The sequence below is a fragment of the Rhinolophus ferrumequinum genome, chromosome 7 (genome assembly GCF_004115265.2).
Source record: "Rhinolophus ferrumequinum isolate MPI-CBG mRhiFer1 chromosome 7, mRhiFer1_v1.p, whole genome shotgun sequence".
Classification (NCBI taxonomy): domain Eukaryota; kingdom Metazoa; phylum Chordata; class Mammalia; order Chiroptera; family Rhinolophidae; genus Rhinolophus; species Rhinolophus ferrumequinum.
Genome location: NC_046290.1, coordinates 89,271,029 through 89,290,280, shown reverse-complemented (window position 1 = coordinate 89,290,280; position 19,252 = coordinate 89,271,029). Strand labels below are relative to the sequence as shown.

The 19,252-nt window shown below is 38.4% G+C and overlaps 1 protein-coding gene across 1 annotated transcript in view; it reads right to left on the bottom strand.

The window, feature by feature from the left end:
- Positions 1-19,019, bottom strand: part of SLC27A6 (solute carrier family 27 member 6) — a 60,852-nt gene extending 41,833 nt beyond the window's left edge. Inside the window, 3 exon segments of the mRNA XM_033111258.1 lie at positions 89-247; positions 8,198-8,401; positions 17,639-19,019. Of these exon segments, the coding sequence (XP_032967149.1) occupies positions 89-247; positions 8,198-8,401; positions 17,639-18,119 (844 nt within the window). The 5' untranslated portion in view covers positions 18,120-19,019.
- Between the last annotated feature and the right edge of the window lie 233 nt (positions 19,020-19,252).

Below are 19,252 nucleotides of genomic sequence, written 5' to 3'. Positions count from 1 at the left end.
TTCTACTGGTAGAGTTTCAAACTTTAAAAACAAGAATTCTAATTATTAGGCATTGTGAAAACTTATTATACAGAAACTGAAAACTTACCCAATTCAATACATCCACCAATTCCCAGGAGAGATCCTGAACTATGATACAGAGGAAGGGTTATATAAATAATGTCATCAGTAGTACAACCGAAAGCCCACAGTCCAAAAGAACCCTTTAAAGCCTGCAGCTGAGTAATCACAGCTGCTTTAGGGAGACCTGGAAGAAAAGAAAGGAATACATATGTGGTAGAAATCAAGTCTAAGCTGGTACCAACTACAACCATGCATGAGACAAAACACATCAAAATGTGCTTTGTAAAAGAGTCCATGCAAACGTAAGCTACTACTGTAATTAATTTTTAGAAACTTAGATCTATCCAGAAGAACTAAAACTTCAAATTACATAGAATTTTGTAGTTTTAGTTCTTCTGGATAGATCTAAGTTACCATAAGAGCCATATCTGCTATAAAAGTGAGAAAAATGACAAAAACCTGAAAATGTACATCCAAAATGAGGCAAATCACAATATAAATCTAAATTATTTTAAAGTAGAAAATTTCTAGTGAACATTCCCAGTAAGATTCTGTCTCAATATGAGCCATTAATTTTGTCATGTTTAATATGTCCCAGAATATGATCATTATAGAATATCAGATTCCGTGATACATATGTTGAAATTGTTTTATACATTCATGAAAAAATTTTAAGTTTTTCTTTCCAGTCTTCTATGTACAACGGGTTTCTTATTAAAAAAAATTGTAATTGTAATTAGTGTATAAAAAGTTTTGCTTTTGTTACTTTGCATTTTTAGCCTAAATATTTTTCATATTGTTATAGCCCTCTGTATTATATAACGTCAGCATAATAAATTCATCCAGTTTGTATATATATAATATGAAATTGCCCTGTCAATGGTTGAATAGCAGTGATTTTATGATTTAAACTATATTTCTTTACCATGGAACACAACTTGTTTTTATAAAGATAAGTATCATCATTTAATTAATTTGTTAGATTAGGTAGTATTTTAGTCATATTCTGCCTGTGAGTTGACGTCTAATATTTTTAGAGAGTCTTCATGGAGAAGGCCACATCCTAAATCTACCTCATCAATAAAGTTACTTTGATTCATAAAGTACAATGGTGACAAGTATCATTAGTTGTTCCAGAGGCATGCAGAGACCAATGGCAGAGAAATCCCAGAAAGCAAGCAAATGGCAGGATCAGGTGAAGAGCAGTGGCCAGTGCAGCCGTAGGAGTCGTCCTTTACCCGGTACTGATACAGTCTTATTTAGCCACTTGTCAAAGGGGGGTTACTAACCTCAGTGGCTCTGCAAACTTACACTGCATCTGATTTGACTTTATTTCCCAATTCTAGAAATTGAGTCCTAAATTGACAATGAAGGACTTCCTTGCTGTTGTCTGCTTGTCTAAGGCTAGAGTCTAAAACACGCTACTGTGCCCTGGCTCCATGCTGTGTCCTGTTACTGCCGTTTCTTCTTGGGTCTCTACCTCTGATCCTTTACCCATCTTGGCTCAACCTCCTTGACATGATGCTCTATCTTCCAACTGACATTTGAGCCACACTTGCTGCTCTTTGTATCTCCAAATGCATAGCTACTCAGACAACCAGCTCCATCTATTCCATACAAACTAAATCCCAATTTTTTCTCTTGTAGGCTTTCTCAGGTTTCATAATATATCCTGTGGTCCGTATCAACCGAAACTATTTATACATCCCATAGTCAACTGGGATACCATCTCACCCAGAGTAGGACATTATGTTTTTCCTGGTTCAACATATTTACCGATTCAAAGTTTTGACTGGATTTTTGGTCACAGCAGCACACAGAGCTATGAACCACAATCTATAATGACTTCTACACACTCTTATCAGAGTGAGTCTCAAGCCGACCTTGTTGCTGCACCTGCTTTGACATTTCCACAGGCTTTGTGCTCCATTTCCACTAACTAGGAGAGACTCAATCTTATACACAAAGCTGGCATTATCTTGCCTATTATCCTAACTAAGATTTATTTATTCATTTTTTCAAAAGAAGTCTCTGTGGCTCTTCCTGATAGCTTGGCATCCAACAACCTGAAAGAGTTCATTGTCCTCCACATGCATACAGAACCTCTCCAACTTTTCTTGTCAAAGCCATGTGTAAAGACTTAATATATTAATATGCTTTCTAAATCTTTTAAGAGGGGATTCTAAAACGCAATTTTAACAAGGCTTCATTTATTCTCCTGGTTCTTTCCTTCTTTCAAACGTTTAAGTCCATCAACCTTTGATCACTTTTGTTTGTTGAACAAACTCATTATCTGTTGTCTCCTTTATCAAAAAATCTGACTAGCTCCCATTTGATTCTTGACAATGCAATAGCTTTCCTTCATTTTAGAGGATCAAATATTTATGCATTTTCTTCTTCAAGAAGTTCCTATCCATGGTTTTCAGTCACCATGTTATTCCCACACTGTTCCTGATCTCATGGCAACCCAGCTTTAGAAACAAGAACTTTTCAATTGGAGATATGTCAAGAAAAGAAGGATGTTTTATCTAGTAATTTTCCATCTGAGTGCCTATGTCACTCCTTCAAAGCACTTTAGTAAACTGATTAGCATGTTTCTTTCCCGAATTTGGTTAGCTTAAAGTGGATAATGATCTCATTAACTTATTATAAACTATCCAAGATATTCAGATTTTTTGATAAAGTAGACAACAGATATGAGATTGTCCAACAAACAAAAGTGATCAAAGGTTGATGGACTTTAAAGTTTGAAAGAAGGAAAGAACCAGGGGAATAAATGAAGCTTGTTAAAATCACATTTTAGAGTTCCCTCTTAAAAGATTTAGAAAGCACATTAATATATTAAAGCCCTTGAAAAGCCCAGCAGTACAGAAACCTTGGCATTTTTGTTAATGGCATTTCTCAAACTTATGTGGTCATAAAGCCCCTTTTCAATTTTTATTTCATTTCTTTGAAGTCATGAAGGGATATGGTGTGGAATATGCTTTGAGAAATGCCACCTTAAATGTTCTCTAAAATCCTTTGCTCTTCTAACCGTCTATGAATTCTCGACATCAGAACTCTTCAAATATCCCCAGACATAAGTACATAGTTGGGATGTGGTCCAGGCATGAAGGTGGGAGTGAGGCTATGTCCAGTGAACTGGGCATTAGGAGGAAGGAGGAAGAAATGATATTAAGAGAAAACCAATACAGATGAAGGGATAAATAATTTGGGGAATTCTGGGGTAATTTTTAACAAAGAGAATGAATCCATAAGATTAAGGAGAAGGAGAGACAAACAGAAATAGAGATTTAGATGATGATTGCAACTGGTTCCCAGGTGCAGTGCCGCAGGCAGTTACCTTGTTTTCCTCCTCCCACTGCTTCTAGGAGTTTTTGCATGTATGGCTGCTCTGTCTGGGCTTAAACAGCCTTCCATAGACATTCTTGAGGCCACCTAACTTAGGCCAGTGAGCAGTGACAGAATTAGAAGTTGGCAGATTGAACACATACACAGACCCTCAAGGCAAAAAGAACGTGGAATTGGAGATGACAGCAACAACATTTAGAATAACAGATGGACGATTTGGTGACTGACACAGCAGACTCAAGAAGTTGAAATTTAAAGTGAAGCCTTGAAGAAAGCTGATTTATCCCCACCGAACCCCAGAAAGGCTCAGAAATTTGATTACCAGGTACCTCACAGAGTAGAAGATAAATATGGAACTATAAATGGGGAGCCTTATAGAAGTTCTGTTTAAGAAGCAACTACACCAAGGTCATAGAAAAGGGAATCTGTACAATGCATTTCTTATTCATCAAGATATCACACAATCTCCTAGGTCAGAGAGACATGAATGGTATGAAAAGTGACCGCAATCCTTTTCTTACTCAGAGACACTCTGAGTTTGTTCCTGCGTCCTGGAATATAATATTTTGGTGAACTTGGGCAAACAGGACTTGGCGGTAGTAAGAGTGGTTAGGAAATATTCAATATTATCCAAAGGGCTCCCTTATAACCTACTAAAAGGGGCTATGAGCAGACTGTTCAGCCATCATTTAACTTTTCAAAGCCTCACTTCTTTATATCACTTCCTAACTTGCACCAACACCTTCTTCATCATCAACATCATGAGATTTTTTTTTGTGTGAGAATCAAGTGATTTTTCTATTAGGTGGCATACTAATACAAATTCTCATATTACTATCATTCCAATCACTTAATTCAGCTCTGGGTTTTGAATTGTAAAACATCGGTTTATAGTAGAGAGAGAGAGAAAGGGAGAAATGCCTTTTATAAAAAATGTCAATTAAATCCTTGTTGAGGCTCAAAGTGATATTGTTACACTCTGTGATAGCTTCAGATCCATACAGCACAACATTTTCTAATTCTGTACATTACTCCGCTCTCCACAAGACTTCATGTTGCTCAGGATTTGAAGCTAAAAGAATACATTGATAAACTTTTCCCTGTATAATAAGATCACTCACAAACCAGTTTTGGAGGAGTGTCAATAAATGCTTTTGATATTTGTTTTAAAATGCCAAAAAAAAAAAACCAAAAAAAACCAACCAAATTACAGCCCAAATTACAGTGTGCTTCCTCCACACTGGCAAGAGATCTGAGATTTATTCTCTGGAGAAGATGACTCTGAAAACACCAGGAAGAGGAGGGATTGAATCAAGAGAGGGAATGAGAGAAAGTCTGTCTACTCCTCCAATTCCCTTTTGGCACTTGACTAGTTTTACCCCTCAAGATTCTTGTCTGAGGAATCTGAATAGCCCGCAAGTAAAAACTGAAAGACACTGACAGTCATTCTGAATCCCCCCAAGAAGTGACCTGGACAGGGAGGCCAAGCAGTCCACAAGTCCCATCTGGAACACCGAGCTTCTAGTCAGGACTTGGTTTGTTTGTGTGTGTGTTCTGGTATCTGCATTTTAAATACTAACTTTTAGCCAAAAGTCACCAGGTAATTGAGGAAATTCTCCAGGATAAAGGCTAGAGACCAATACAAACGCAAAACAAAAGGATGTTGAAGAAAATAAAGACAAGATAGAAAGGGGAAATTTTATAAAAACTATTACTATTAATATTCTGAGAGATATGAGACTGTAAAGTATCGATAATACAAAAATAACATGCTACAAGAAGAGGAACATTCAGAGAATACAAGAGTTAGAAGATAAATGTCTCAAAAAAGTAAATCAAAAGGTAAGAGAAGGAAAATGGGATAGAAAAAATTAAAAAATTAATAATTCAGTCCAGGAGGGCTGAATTCAAAAGATAAAAGATAATAGAATAAACAACTAATCAAGTATAATAGAAAGGAGGGAATGGGGAGAAAGAATAGAAATAAAAATGAAAGAGAAGGGAATGCAAAATTAAAAAAAGTTTTTCATGTATCTGGAATCATAAGACATGAGTTTCTAGACTAAAAAGTCCTGTAAATTTCTCAGGAAAATGGATGAATAAGACCAGTGTCAGTACAAGTCATAATGATGTCACAGATTACTGAAAACTCATCAAAAATTCTAAAAATCCCCAAGAGAAAGAAAGAATAACAACACCAGTTTGCATAGGATAATAAATCAGAAAGAAAAAGACTTTTCAATATATATACTGAAAATCAGAAAATAATAAAGCACAGAAAAAGTCGAGAACCATTTGATTTCACTGGTATGTGGTATATAAAACTGAAAACAACAAAGGAACAACACAAACAAATGAAGGAACAAAAACTCATAGACACAGACAATAGTTTAGGGGTTACCAGAGGGTAAAGGGTGAGGGGTCTCTAGAAGAGTGTAAACGGGATCAAATATATGGTGATGGAAGGAGAATTGACTCTGGGTGCTGAACACGTAGTGTGAGATATAGATGACATGCTACAGAATTGTACACTTTGAAATCTATGTAACTTTACTAACAATTGTCACCCCAATAAACTTTAATTAAAAAAAAAGAAAATAGTAGAGCAATGTCTTCAAACCTCTGCACAAAAATTATTTCTAACTTATAATTCTATACAAATATGTGTAATGGTAGAAAAAAAAGACATTTTCAAACATGTGAGGACTTAAATTTACCCCCTAAATACTCTTTATCAGACAGCTACTGAAAGCAGGGCAATGATAACATGAAAAGTAAACCGAGGAAACAAACTTAGGATCTAGGAATTAGGGGATCAGAAAAAAGAAGAGTTGAAGGGAATTCCCAGGAAGATGGTGAAGAATGATCCCAAGAGAGCAACTGGTCAAGACTGAAATGGAGGGAGGAAGGGAAAGAGGTGACCAAAATCATGGGCTTGACAAAGTATAGGCATCTTTTCAACATCAAAGGTGAGTTACCTTTTTGACAAAGGGATGAATATGAACCAGTTACAACTGTATAGAAAACTAAGCAAGCAAATGCACAAACAAAACAATGGCTAATTCCAGGTTGGAGGGAGTTTTATGTGAAAAGAAATAAATGTACTTTTGTTATACTATAGGGCTCAGTTAGAAGTAGTGTTTAGTAAGTTATGATGCTAATACCAACCAAGCCAAAATTTATGATGAAACAATATTAGTGTGATGCTGGGGAGAAAAAGTGCCTGAATGAAAGAGAAAGAAATGAGTGGAGGGAGAGAATGGTGATGAAAGAAGACAAAATCCTCGTCTTCCATTGTGGAAAATCAGTAGATAGCTTCTAGTACGTATCTATGAAGTATCTGTAAGATACTAACTCTATTTAGACATATGGGGATGATTATAGAAAGAAAGATCTAAAATTACTAAATGTGGTTGGTTTTGGGAAGGAGAAATGGGGGCAGGGGAGAAGCAAGGTGTTTTTCTTTAAAATTAGAATTTTTTATCTCTGTGCCGTGTAACTTTAACATAAATAAATATGAAATGAAAAAATAGTAATGCTTCTGATTTCAGCCTACTGTGCAAATGTATAAAACACTCTGGTTTTAATCTTGAAGAACAAAAGCTGATAACAGTCTGCTCCAGCCTGTTCTCTTTGGGGTGGGGAGAAGGGGCAGTGGTGAAGATTGCTCTGAAGACCAGAGTCACTTTCTAATTTTCACAGGAAATCAGCCATAAAGACAAACTGGTTAAGAACGTTCTGTTGGAAGTTTTCAAAGCTTATCATTTCTAAAATTTTATTTGTTGTTTTCCAAGTTCAAAGCCTGACTAAATTTATGCTAACAACTTGATACATGTTAGCATTTTTCTGTTCATTTATCAAAGCTCTTCTAAACATAGTAAAAATATAGTCTATTCTCTAGTCTAAAAGAGAGCATTGTTAGACTCCAAATAGAAAAATAAAAAAAGAAGGAAGAAAAGGAAAGAAGACAAAAAGAAAAAATGTAAGACAATTTTACTCATACAATAGTAGTTCTGCTTACAATACTACCTGTGCACAAGAAATTAGTATCAGCATATTTTCAATATGTCCAATTCAAACTGCCAGTTATCTTCAAACTAGTTAAAAAAGCTTATTCAGCCTACTATAAATATCATTCAGTTTTTTTCTAAGGCTCAATTAAGTTTAACATTTCTTTGGAATTCTTAGGCAGTTGTGTATGTGTGTGTGTGTGTGTGTGTGTGTGTGTTATCATTTAACTAAAAAAGGGAAAGTTTAGTTACTTGATTCTATTTTGTATTTTCTCCCAAACCTGTAATACCTTCAAGATTTCCTGTTTGTCACGTGTTCCAATTACCCTAAGAAAAACCAGGAGAGCCAGCGACAGGTGCTTAAATTGAAGCTATGACTGGATAGTGTTTAGGATTTAACATTTTACACAAGAATATAGAAAACTTTTAAAGTAGACTAATGAATTTTTTAATCCAGCAGGATGATTAGAAACTATTTAAACTAATCTCTTCATTTTATAAATCAGGAATCTAAGGAACAGAGTAGTAAACTAGTGAAGACCTTCCCAAAGAAGCTGGCCAAATGTCATGCTCTAAGCACCAGGGCTGCTGGTCAAGGTCTTCAGACATCCCCGTGCTGCTGGTCCTACCAAACTCGAAGACAACGGCTGTGTGAGTGAACATGGTGACTTGCCAAGTTCAAGTTAAACCAAGTTAAGGCCCAAGCTACCACTCATGGCAGCAAGTTGCCTGACACTCTTGCTTTCCAAGTTTTAAGAAGAAATGAATCATACCTGTTGTTCCAGAGGTAAAAATATAAAGATAAGAAGACTTGAAGTTTGTGGCAACATGGTGGCTGCGTGGCACCGGCTTGTCAGATGCTGTGCTCAGTTTTTCTTTAAGTGAAATTACACCTCGTGGGACAGAATCTTTCATCCCCCAAACACTGATATCTTCTGGGAGGCTGGGAAGGATTTCTTCTATAGTTTCGAGCAAATCTAAAAACCAGACGATTAGGAATAAGTAAACACAACATAAATCTCAAACCATTCGCCCTGTATTTTCTTTTGCGTGTTGGAACAGGGATAAAATGTAAATACGATGCTGATTTCCTTTTCATGTTGGATAAGTAATACCAAAGCCATTTTATGATTCTGTTTCAACAGGACCACAGAAAGGGAAATCTGGTTATCACCTGGTTTAACCAATGCAAGTAGGCTAATTCAAATTGAATTATGGAGACTCCATTATCCAGACTATGTTTTTCCCCACATTTTAAATAAAACTATTTTTTAAAATATTTTTTTGTTGGAGAATATTGGGGAACAGTGTGTTTTTCCAGGATCCATCAGCTGCAAGTCAAGTCGTTGTTTTCAATCTAGCTGTGGAGGTCGCACCTCACTGGCCCACGTGGGAATTGAACCGGCGACCTGGGTGTTATAAGCACTGTGCTCTAACCAACTGAGCCAACCAGCCGCCCCATGAAACTATTTTTATATTCTGCTTTAAATCTAAGTTCAGGATACTGCACTAAACATTGTCCTTGAAATACAACTCAGTAGCTCATTGTTCCAAAAACCCATCTACCTGTCACTGTTTGGTTCTACTTTAATGCAATACATTCAGGAGAGTCCCCTTACAACTCAGGAATCACAAAGTCATTATGTCTTAGAGATAATTTCAGAGCCAAAAGTGAAATTAGGAGATTGAGAGATGCTACTGGTCTTTTGGAGTTAATGCTACATGTCTTTGGTGAGACATGCCAAAGATTGCCAGCAACCACCAGAAGCTAGGAAGAGGTGAGGAAAGATTCTTTCTTAGATCATTGAGAGAGGAGCATAACCCTACAGACACTTTTATTTTGGACTTTTAGCCCCCCAGAACTGTGAGGGGATAAATTTCTGTTGTTTTAAGCTACCTCATTGGTGGTCCTTTATTACAGCAGTCCTAGGAGACTAATACAGCAAGGTCACAGTTGGTGGACAGTAAAACTGGTTTTAGTCTAACTGAAGTCTAACTGTAAAATGTATACATTACCTCATAAAAGAAATCAATGATAAAAAAAAATAATGCTATTAAATGTAAAAATTACCCTGGTCAAAGAATGCTCAACTACATGTAAATATGGACCTTTCCATCTAAACAGTGATATTTTTTTGTAATTATTTAACAAAACTTTAAAAATAACCACAAGATATAGTCTGCTTTGAAGCTGACTCCAGGGTGCTGCATCAAACATTTTCCTGGGAACGTGAATCAGCATCTGGTTATCTCAAAAAGCCATCTGTTAGTCACTGTTTAGTTCTACTAGAAAACAACACATTGGAGAAAAATCATGATTTACTTCCTCAAAATCTATAATCCAGATTGACCACAGACAGGCAGCAAGAGAAATGCGTCACAGGGGACTAGGCAGTCCACAAATAGAGCAAGAAAACGAAGGAAACAGAAAATGGTAAGGAGTTGATATGTCAGGGGTGGAAGGCAGATTGGGACTTGAAATTTTTCAAGTTCATTTTTATTTCTGTGACAAATCCAAATAATGCAAATGGTGAGAGTCCAGAGAAAATATCTAGTTCTACTGAGCACACACAGCAAGCTGCTGTCTACAGATTGCTTTGGTAAAAAGGAGTAGTGAAAAATCAGAAGGAATGCTAAGGGAAGGACAAGTCATAAATAAATGAAAAAGCAAGACAAGCAAATGATTCAAATTGTCTATTTTCTTTTAACTTTTAGTACTAGATTTTGTTTTAATGACTCTATCTGGCACTTTGCCTGTAAAAGTACAAGTCTCTGAACTGACTCATTTCATTACCTTAATTTCAAATTTCTCATCTGGAATTGTGAATTAACACCATAAACTTTTATATGTTCTTAGTGATATGTATGTCTGAATTGGCAAAAGTAAGTGCAAAGAAAGTTACAGTATGATTAATTGTGGTCCAAAATCTTTGCTGGAATTGTGGAGTCTGAAGAAACAGTCAGCATTTACAAAGAGTGATGACTTTTACAAGGAAAAAAAAGTGAGCGGATTCCTAAAAATGAGAGGAGACACAATTTAATTTCCTTCAATTTAATTTTAAGTTGACTTAGGTGAGACATTTAGAATTTTCAAGTAGAATTTTATCTAACAAAATTATTTATTCAATAGTGGTAGGAAATGTGGGTGAGGACAGTGAAAGTTGAAATTTAAAAAGTGAAAAGTCATGTAGGGGATAAAGAGTCATTATTTACTTATCACTGTCAATCTTTCCTAATAAGATGAAAAGTTTTCCTGTCATTTTGAAAGTAAATTCTGAATATTAAGTCCTGACACAAACTAGCATTTGTTTAAATACGTCAGGGAAACTTGGCTGTATTTCACGAAGGTTTACTTGTTAGTGATGCCTACTATAGAACTGTAAGTGCCTCAAAATAACGATGTGTGTCCTCCATCCTTTGGCTGACTGCACCTGGCACACACACCGTAGGGGCTGGACAGACACCTGGTTGTGGAAGTGACTCTGCCCATGGGATCCACTGTAGTTGCAGGTCTTGACAGTAAAGTACCTTAAGAAAACGAGACAGCTGAATATTCTATGACCTTTAACAGAGTCTACAGTACAGGAGAAGCCTCAATCGCTCTTTTCAAAGCAACAGGTTCTTCCAAGAAACATGTTGTTTCTTGCATATGCAAGCCACTGTGTTAGGTGTGTTTGCAAGCAGAAAAACAGATAAATTATGCTCCCTCCTTACAATCCTTTAGCACTTTTTGTACAAATTAATTTATTTTTTTCTGTATCATTATAGTATCTCTTATTCAAATTTCTGAGACTATGAAGTTAGTGAGGAAGAATACACTATATCCCTCTAAAATGCCATTAGTGTGAATTATGTTATCATACTGCATTAAAAACTCTTTAAAATAGCCTATTAATATTATACATAAAACCAGCTAATGTTTTCAAAGGTATTGCTTGTAGTTCTTAATACATTGGCAAGCATTTAAACTTCTATGCATTAGTAAAACTAATATGATACTCAACTACAAATGGTCAATTTGATTTTCCATACTGCAAAGCAATATTCACACAGAATTCAAAGCGAAATAAACGATAGATCTCACCACATACTTGTAACTACCATCCATCCTACTACTTAGAGCAGCTCCACAGGTTTTTCATAGGATGCCTGGGCAGAAAACTGACGCATAAATAAGAAAAGTCCTAAAGCAATTCATAGTGTGATGTAGATACTAATACTTCATATTATGCCAGAAACTCATTTCATGAATAATATCAGCTTTTTTTCCAACAAGTATTATTTTATTAATTATCACTATAACCCTTGAAAGTGCATAGGAGCACTAGTCTTTCAATTGTGGTTACATTTTCTTCCCTGAAACAATTTTACTAACTGCCCTGAATATATGCACACAAGTTTGTAAGTGGGTTTATGTGTTTTCACTCTCAGCTGTCCTCACATCTTTTGGGGAACAGAAAGGCAAAATTGTGCAAGAAAATAAAAAGTATAACAGTTCATTTGAAATTATTTCCAACACATCTCCTATTGCTAATGAATAATTATTACTCAAATAGGACCACAATGGTATGATGTACTTGGTTTACTATTTTTCAGTAAGTGAATGATATGTTTTTCAAAAGGCAATTCCAAGGTGACATTTCTGCAAGATTCAGACCCCATCAGAGCTATCTGCCACATGCGTTCTTGGTTATAAATGGAACAATCCTCTTGACCAGAGAAGAGCTAACCATCTAGCTCCTAACTTGTGCCTGACAGCATGTCAGCCCTGGCCTTTGGGGTTGGGAAGTAGATATGACCGTTCCGTCACTGGGGGAAGACAGGACGGCTGCTTAAAACCAGTTCTCTCAGGTCACGTGACATGTGCCTGGATCTCCCTCCGTACAGCCCTCTGCCCACAGCAAATCCCAAATAAAGAGACTTGGGCAAAGACTGATGTCATATTTTGCATATATGTCTCTGCCACCATGCAATTAAAAATAATTATGGCGGCCATTTACTGAATATACACTGTGGTCCAGGCATGTGTGTCCTTTACGTTTAAGCACAGAAAACCCAATGATATTCCTGATTATCTGCTATGTGTTAGCAGTCTCAGTTAATGGCACAGTTAGGATTCAGGCCCGTGTTCCCCTGACTCTAAGATGTGTGTTTCTCCCATTCAGCCGTGCGACTTGCCTGAGGGGGCACAACCTTCCTTTAATTTGTTTTTGCTCCTGCCATTATTCAAGCATCATTCTCTTACAGCAAACACATGTTCAGCAAATACTGAAAATAAGAACCCCCAGGTCAGTGCCCCCATGATCAGTAAAGAATAAGCCATGCATCATCAGTGCTTAGCACACTGCCCTTTCCAGCTAATAAACCACGAAGCCACTTAAACTTCCTATCAAAATCAGGTTTTTCTTTTGGAATGGAGGTAATCCTTGACCTCGCTGAGTCTAAAATGGAAAAAAAGGCAAAACAACTATCCATTCTACTAACGTAAGTAAAAATACAGAATTCTCTAAAAATTAAAATAGATATATGTCAGAATATCATAATACATGGGTGAATAACAAAATTCACATAAGCCATGCATTTTATCTATCTGAATACATATTGTTTCCTATAAAATGTAAAGGGTCTTTATTTTTCCTCTAGCTCTTCTTCTTGGTCTTTAAAAAGCAGATGCCTTTATGGCTGAAAGTCATTTGGAGAATTACAATGGCTCGTTTGTTAACTGGAACATTTGTCCTGCACAGTCTGAATGAACAGTTCATGAAAAAACTAACAGAGCAAGGCTGCATACATTACTGTAAGTACATTGAACTGACACAAGATTTTTACTTCTTGAGAACAGAAATCCAAAACCCTTGTAAATATGTTGAGACACAAAATATTATTGAATCTAAAGTAAAAGTGTTCAGTGTAATATGAACATAATCTTTCTTAGTTATTTATGTATAATTAAAATGATTTAATATGTGGTATATTGACAGAGGAGAGAGAGCAAAATATGTACATGCAAGTAAATCTGAAATTCTGTGGATGCTCAGTGTGTCTAAAACACTGTACTTCTGGGGCAGGGGTGTCCAAACTGCAGCCCGCAATCCATTGTTAATTGGCCCACAGCAAATTCCAAAAATATATTTCGTTTACTTAAATAAACCAGGTGAGGCAATACGTACTTCACCTCGAGTGAGTGGCCAGCTGTTTGTGTATTCTACCGCATATGGCCCTTGGTGAAAACCGTTGAAAAAAGTTTGGACATCCCTGTTCTAGGGTGTCATGATTCTAGCACTTATTTTATTGGTATAAAATAATACAACAAAGAAATTCTATTGATATATCTACTCTCAAAATCAGTTACCAAATGGACAATAGAGGGACAATTTATTAGCAAAACTTTGTAAGTAAATAAAGTTACCGAATGCCCATATGTACCTCATAGTTTTTTGTTAGGTCATTCATTCATACATACATACATACATCCAGGCAATAAATATTTATTGAGCATCTCCTTTGTGCTAAACTCTGAGAATTTATCAGTGAACAAAACAAACGTCCTCAGCTCAAAGAGCTGACATCCGAGTTCTTGTCCTGTTCTTCAAAGCCACACAAATATCTATGTCTGTGAATTGGCTAATAAAACTTTACTGTTCCATTGGGGTGCTGTGAATAGTCATAGCACACCTGAGGCAGGATGTCTTAGTGTAAAAGGTGCTGAAAGAAAGTAGATGGACAGATGGAAGGTGAGAGACAGGGAAGGAAAAGGAGCAGGTGAGGGGGTTGGTAAGGAAAGGGGAGGGAAAGGTAAAAGAGGGAACGAACAGGAACAGAAAGGAGGACAAAGACAGTCGTGCACCCAGCACACTTTTATGGTTTAGCATCAGAAAATGCAGGCTACCTCCCCACACTGCCTCTCCTAGACGTATAAACTAGAGAATAGTCTGTGCCCACTTTAACCAGGCTGCCCTCCTCAGCTTTTACACGAGGCTACAGCTGTGATGAGGCTCACATAAGATAACACGTATAAACCACTTTGCAATGTATATAGTAGTTTCAAAACGGAGGGGATTGTTATTATTATGGCTCAATATGTCAAAGGATATAATTACATAGACTTTTAAAAACGATATACACGCATCACAACATATTCTGTTTGTGTTAAGTAAAGAGAAACGAACACACAGGCAGATGACAATCTTGGCACACGCACGATTAGCAATATCAGAGTTGAAATATCGGGGGGAAAGGAGTAGGTTTAATCTAAGACTATTTAATTTTTAGTAAGTGCTGAAATTTTCCGGGAAAATTTTAGATGCCACTCGATATCCTGTCTATACCAAACTACACAGATACAAAACTTCTTTGCAAGTCTTTTTGAGTCTTTAGACTATGAGAGAAAGAAATACTAATTTTATAAACATTTTAATTTTTTCTAGTTATTTGTGTATTAAAAGCCTGATGTCTTAATATTGGCAACTTTTACTTTACTATTTTTATATAACTGGAATGCATATTTTATCATAAGGGGATTGACACTCTCAGAAACAATTGGACTGTATATAGTCTCACACCAGAGACCAGGTTTTGAATCTTTGCTCTGAAACCTACTAGCTTGTGTCACCTTTGACACCCTAGATGATTTTCTTTCCCTCTCAGTCTTCAAAATATAGCTCTGTATCTGCCTCACAGAATCACTGAGAGTGCCTTTTACATAATCAGCCTTGAGTAAATGGCAACTGTTAATATTTTTGTTAATGACAATAGCAGCAGAAATAACATTTGCTGGGGGCGTAGCTGATAACTTTTCCTTTGGCTTGTTCCTGGAGACACTTAGCAGTTACCTGCCATGATTGAAACTTCACCTATCACCATGGACATTATCTGTCCCGTCTGTTAAACCTTTCTGAAACGGTTCTATATAACTTCTGAAAAATAAAATGTTGCTAAAGCATGCCAAAGTAAAGTGTTCAAAGTCTTATTCCAAAGAAAAGTCCTTACTAGTCTTTCTTATACCTAACATCAAATTAAGTTGCAGCAGCAAAATCCAAATGAGATCCCTTATTAATCTCGGATGATTCTATTATAATAATAATAGCAATTATTTCAGGATCTAGTTAGTACATACCAGGCACTCAGCCAGCCACTTTACTAAAGCTATGCCATTTCATTTTCAGAGGTACACTGTGAAGTAGATGGTATTATCACCATTTTACAATGAAGTAAAGTGAGCCCAGGGCAACTGATCTTATTTTCCACCACACAGTTAAGAAATGGCAGACTGTAAATGAAATCCAGGTCTGTCAGGCTTTTATCTCTGTCTAAACCACATGACTAGTCTTTCCACCTCTATGTACTCACCCTGGGGATACAATGATTTAACTGTACACCTCCATCAGAAACATCCAATGAAATTTAAAGTTGTAAAAAGTATATGTATATATTGTTCACTGATTAGACTCAAGATACCAAGAATACAGTATAAGTATTTCAGGGTAAGAGGTTCAAATACAGAAAAGTGACTTTGATGTAAGCTATATCTTATTTTTTAAAAAGCTAGTAATTAAACAAAATAGAATTGTCCCATCTTTGAAAAACATGTAATTTCTATACTTTGGAGGCATGCTAAAAAGAACTGTTAGTAAGACTGAAGGTTGATTTCTTCAGCTATCTACTTACTGAGCAAACTGACTACATTGTTTTGGCATAAAACTCCAGCATCCCAAAATGGCTTTTATATATAAAAAATGACTGTTATTGTTAAAAACAAAAACAAGGAAACAATGAAATTAGTTATCGGCAAGCGATGGGAAAGTGGGCACAAGTAAAACTACGAAATTAATTGGTCCTAATTAAGCAACAACTTAGTCAACAGCAAACTTTGAATACTCTATTTTGAGAGGTAACCGTCCTGTGCGTGTTAAGAGAGCCTCAGGAGACTGGCTATGGATGGTTCTCAGGTTGGCCTCAACATCATGGCCACAGAAATCTTTTCAGGGATTTCTGGCCCTCTCCGTTTGCTTTTCTAAAGGAAATTGATGGTTTTATCCATTTTTAGCACAATTTGAGTTTTAGATTTGCTCCCAAACCTGCAATCGATATTAGAATGAGCAATAATATGGGAAGTAGAATAAAATGTCGGAGTATATCCAGAGATGAACTGTGGTCACATGATCACTTGCCCCTGCACAAGTGGTAAATGTTGCTTCACCATGTTATCCAAATTCTGTGTGCTTCATTTATCCTACTTATGGCTATAGTTCAGAGAATAACTATCATTTTTCATACTTCAATTTTGCTTTGTAATTGCAACCCAGCTTCCTAAGTACTTTGTTAATTAGGCCCCTAACTAAAGACTTTTCTTCATAGTTCAGTGTCAATATGTGTATCCAAAATCTAACTCCAAGGGTGGGGGTTGGGGCAGAAGGTTAGAACTTACTGAAGGAAAGAAATGGTGGACAGATCCCGCAGGGGAAGAGAGAGAAAGAAGCCTATAGAATCTGCCAAGAACCCACCCACTGGCTGGTATGTGGGAGCCCAACCTTGCTAGGCAAATCCTAGCTTGCAGGAGGTACAAAATAAGAGCAGACATGCAGATAGGAATTCATGTCCTTCAGCTGAAACACACCGGGGGTATTAAAAAAAAATGTATACACATGACTTGTATTCATCTTTTGTTATCAGTATATATTGAGTATTACAATTTTAATACAGTTTTTTTCTTTTCTTAACATGTGTATACATTTTATTTTGGCACCCTCTGCATTTGTTCTGTAAATGTAGTCAACCCTGATAGTGTTACTATCAGAAGCAGGTCGATATTCTGCAATGAAATCAAGATAACTTTCCTACTCCTCCAATAATTTTGTCAGATCTGATACAATTTAGAACCGACAGTTTTACCTCTCTGTTCTTGCACTCAATGAAGCTGTCCATAGCAGTGAAATTGTCCCTTCCCAAAATAGTTAGAAGCAGAGAGCTCACAGCTTCAGAGTTTTCTGAAAGCGGTCTTGAGATTTATTAATCTACATCAGAGTGATTGGAGAGGGGTTATTAAAACACCAGTCACAGAACTGTAATATTATAGAATTTGTAAAATTATTTTGTAACATGCACCCTTTATCACAGGCCCAAAGTATTAGTTGTGCACTGTTCTAACAAAAAAAGGAGGTGGGGAACCTGCAGGGCTGACCTTCTGCAGAAGCTGACCAGACCCCATACTCTACCTGCGCCCACCACGACAGCCCTAGGTTCACAGCTGCGGAGGGAATGCAGGAGCGAGTTGGCACGGATGTTGGAGTTGAGGAAGGCCACCACACAGCCCAGCTTGGCCAGGCCGAACCACACGTGGACGAAGTCGGGCTCATTGCTCATCAGCAGAGCCACGGTATCCCCCCTTTTCAGCTCGGAATGGTTCAGGAAGACATGGGCCACTCTGCTACTTCTTTTGTCCACATCTTCATATGTGTAGGTATCTCCCTCGTAGATGATGAAAGGTTTCCGGGGCTGCTTCTTGGCATGGCTCAGGAATTTATCCAGGACAGTGACCAGCTTCCCTTTCCGACTGTACAGCTTCATCCGAATTCCACAGTGTACCACCTTCACAAGGTACCAGAAGTCGTCCCAGAAGTAAGGGAACAGGAGTTTCTGCAGGAAGTGCAGTAAGACCATTCCAGCCCCTAGTCCTGTTAGCCATGATAGGTACATGGGGGCCACCGGGCCAGGAGGCAGCTCTGATCCCAGCCCCGTCAGTGTCCTCTAGGCGCAGGTCTCCGCAGGTCCTCAGAGCCCAGGGCTGGCACCTGTAGTTCGCTAGCCTTTCCGGGGAGAGAAGGGGATCTTGCGAAACAGAATCAGAAGTTTTCAAACAAGAGGTTGCTCAGAGGAAGGGATGCTGGGGATAAGGCTTTGTACACCTGGCGGCTAAGTAGATAGCGTGCGGTTCTGGCGCGAAACCAACGCAGGGAGCTGCGGCGCCCTCGCCTTGGGAGCCCCGACGGGCGGGATCTCCCGCAGTTTCCAGCTCTTTCCTCGGGCGGGCTGGGTCAGTGCCTGGCGCCTCTGCGGCCCTAAACAAGCCCAACCCCCTCAGCAGAGGTAGGTCCTGGGGCAGATTTTCTCCTTCTTGGGGTGGTCTTTCCGGCCGCTGCGACTTGGAGGCTGAATTGGAGCCAGGAAAAGCTGGGATGGCGGCGGCTGAGAAATCAGAAGCTTTCCGTCTTGATTCACTAGACTCTGTGGAGGGTCTCGGGGCCACGCCTCCGCCCGGTCTGTCCCCAAGGCCAGTGGGATCTCCGCCCGGCAGCGCCGCCCTTGCTGCGCTCGGCGCTCCCCTCGGACACACCTGTCCCGGCGAAGTGCTCCCAGGTGACCACTGAGCCCGCTGGACAGAGCTGCCTCCTATCCCGGCCCCAGCTCCCCTCCGAGTACCCTTGGGGCTGGTTTAACTCGCCTTCGAACTGCAGCGGGGGTGTCGTTCGCCTACCTCCGGCCTCCAGGCTCCAGGCCAACCGCAGCTCCGACTGCTGGGTCGCTGGAACAGCTCGCCCCCCACACCCGCGGGCTCCTCCCTTGGCTCTCGTCCCGCCACCCCCGCTCGGCTGGTGTGCTGAGACACCAGCCCAGAGAGACAAGGGCCTCTGGAGGCGAAGCGGACAGTCCCATGGCAGAAAGCCACGTATGGCAGAAAGCCACGTACGCCCGAAAGCATCGCATGAGGTCGAGGGGACCAGGCTGCTGAAATTGGGTCAGGGTTTTTCATTTATTAAACCGATAAAGAATTAAGGGAACTAAACGATTACAGAAAACAAAAAGAGAGAAAGAGAGGGAGGGAGGGACAG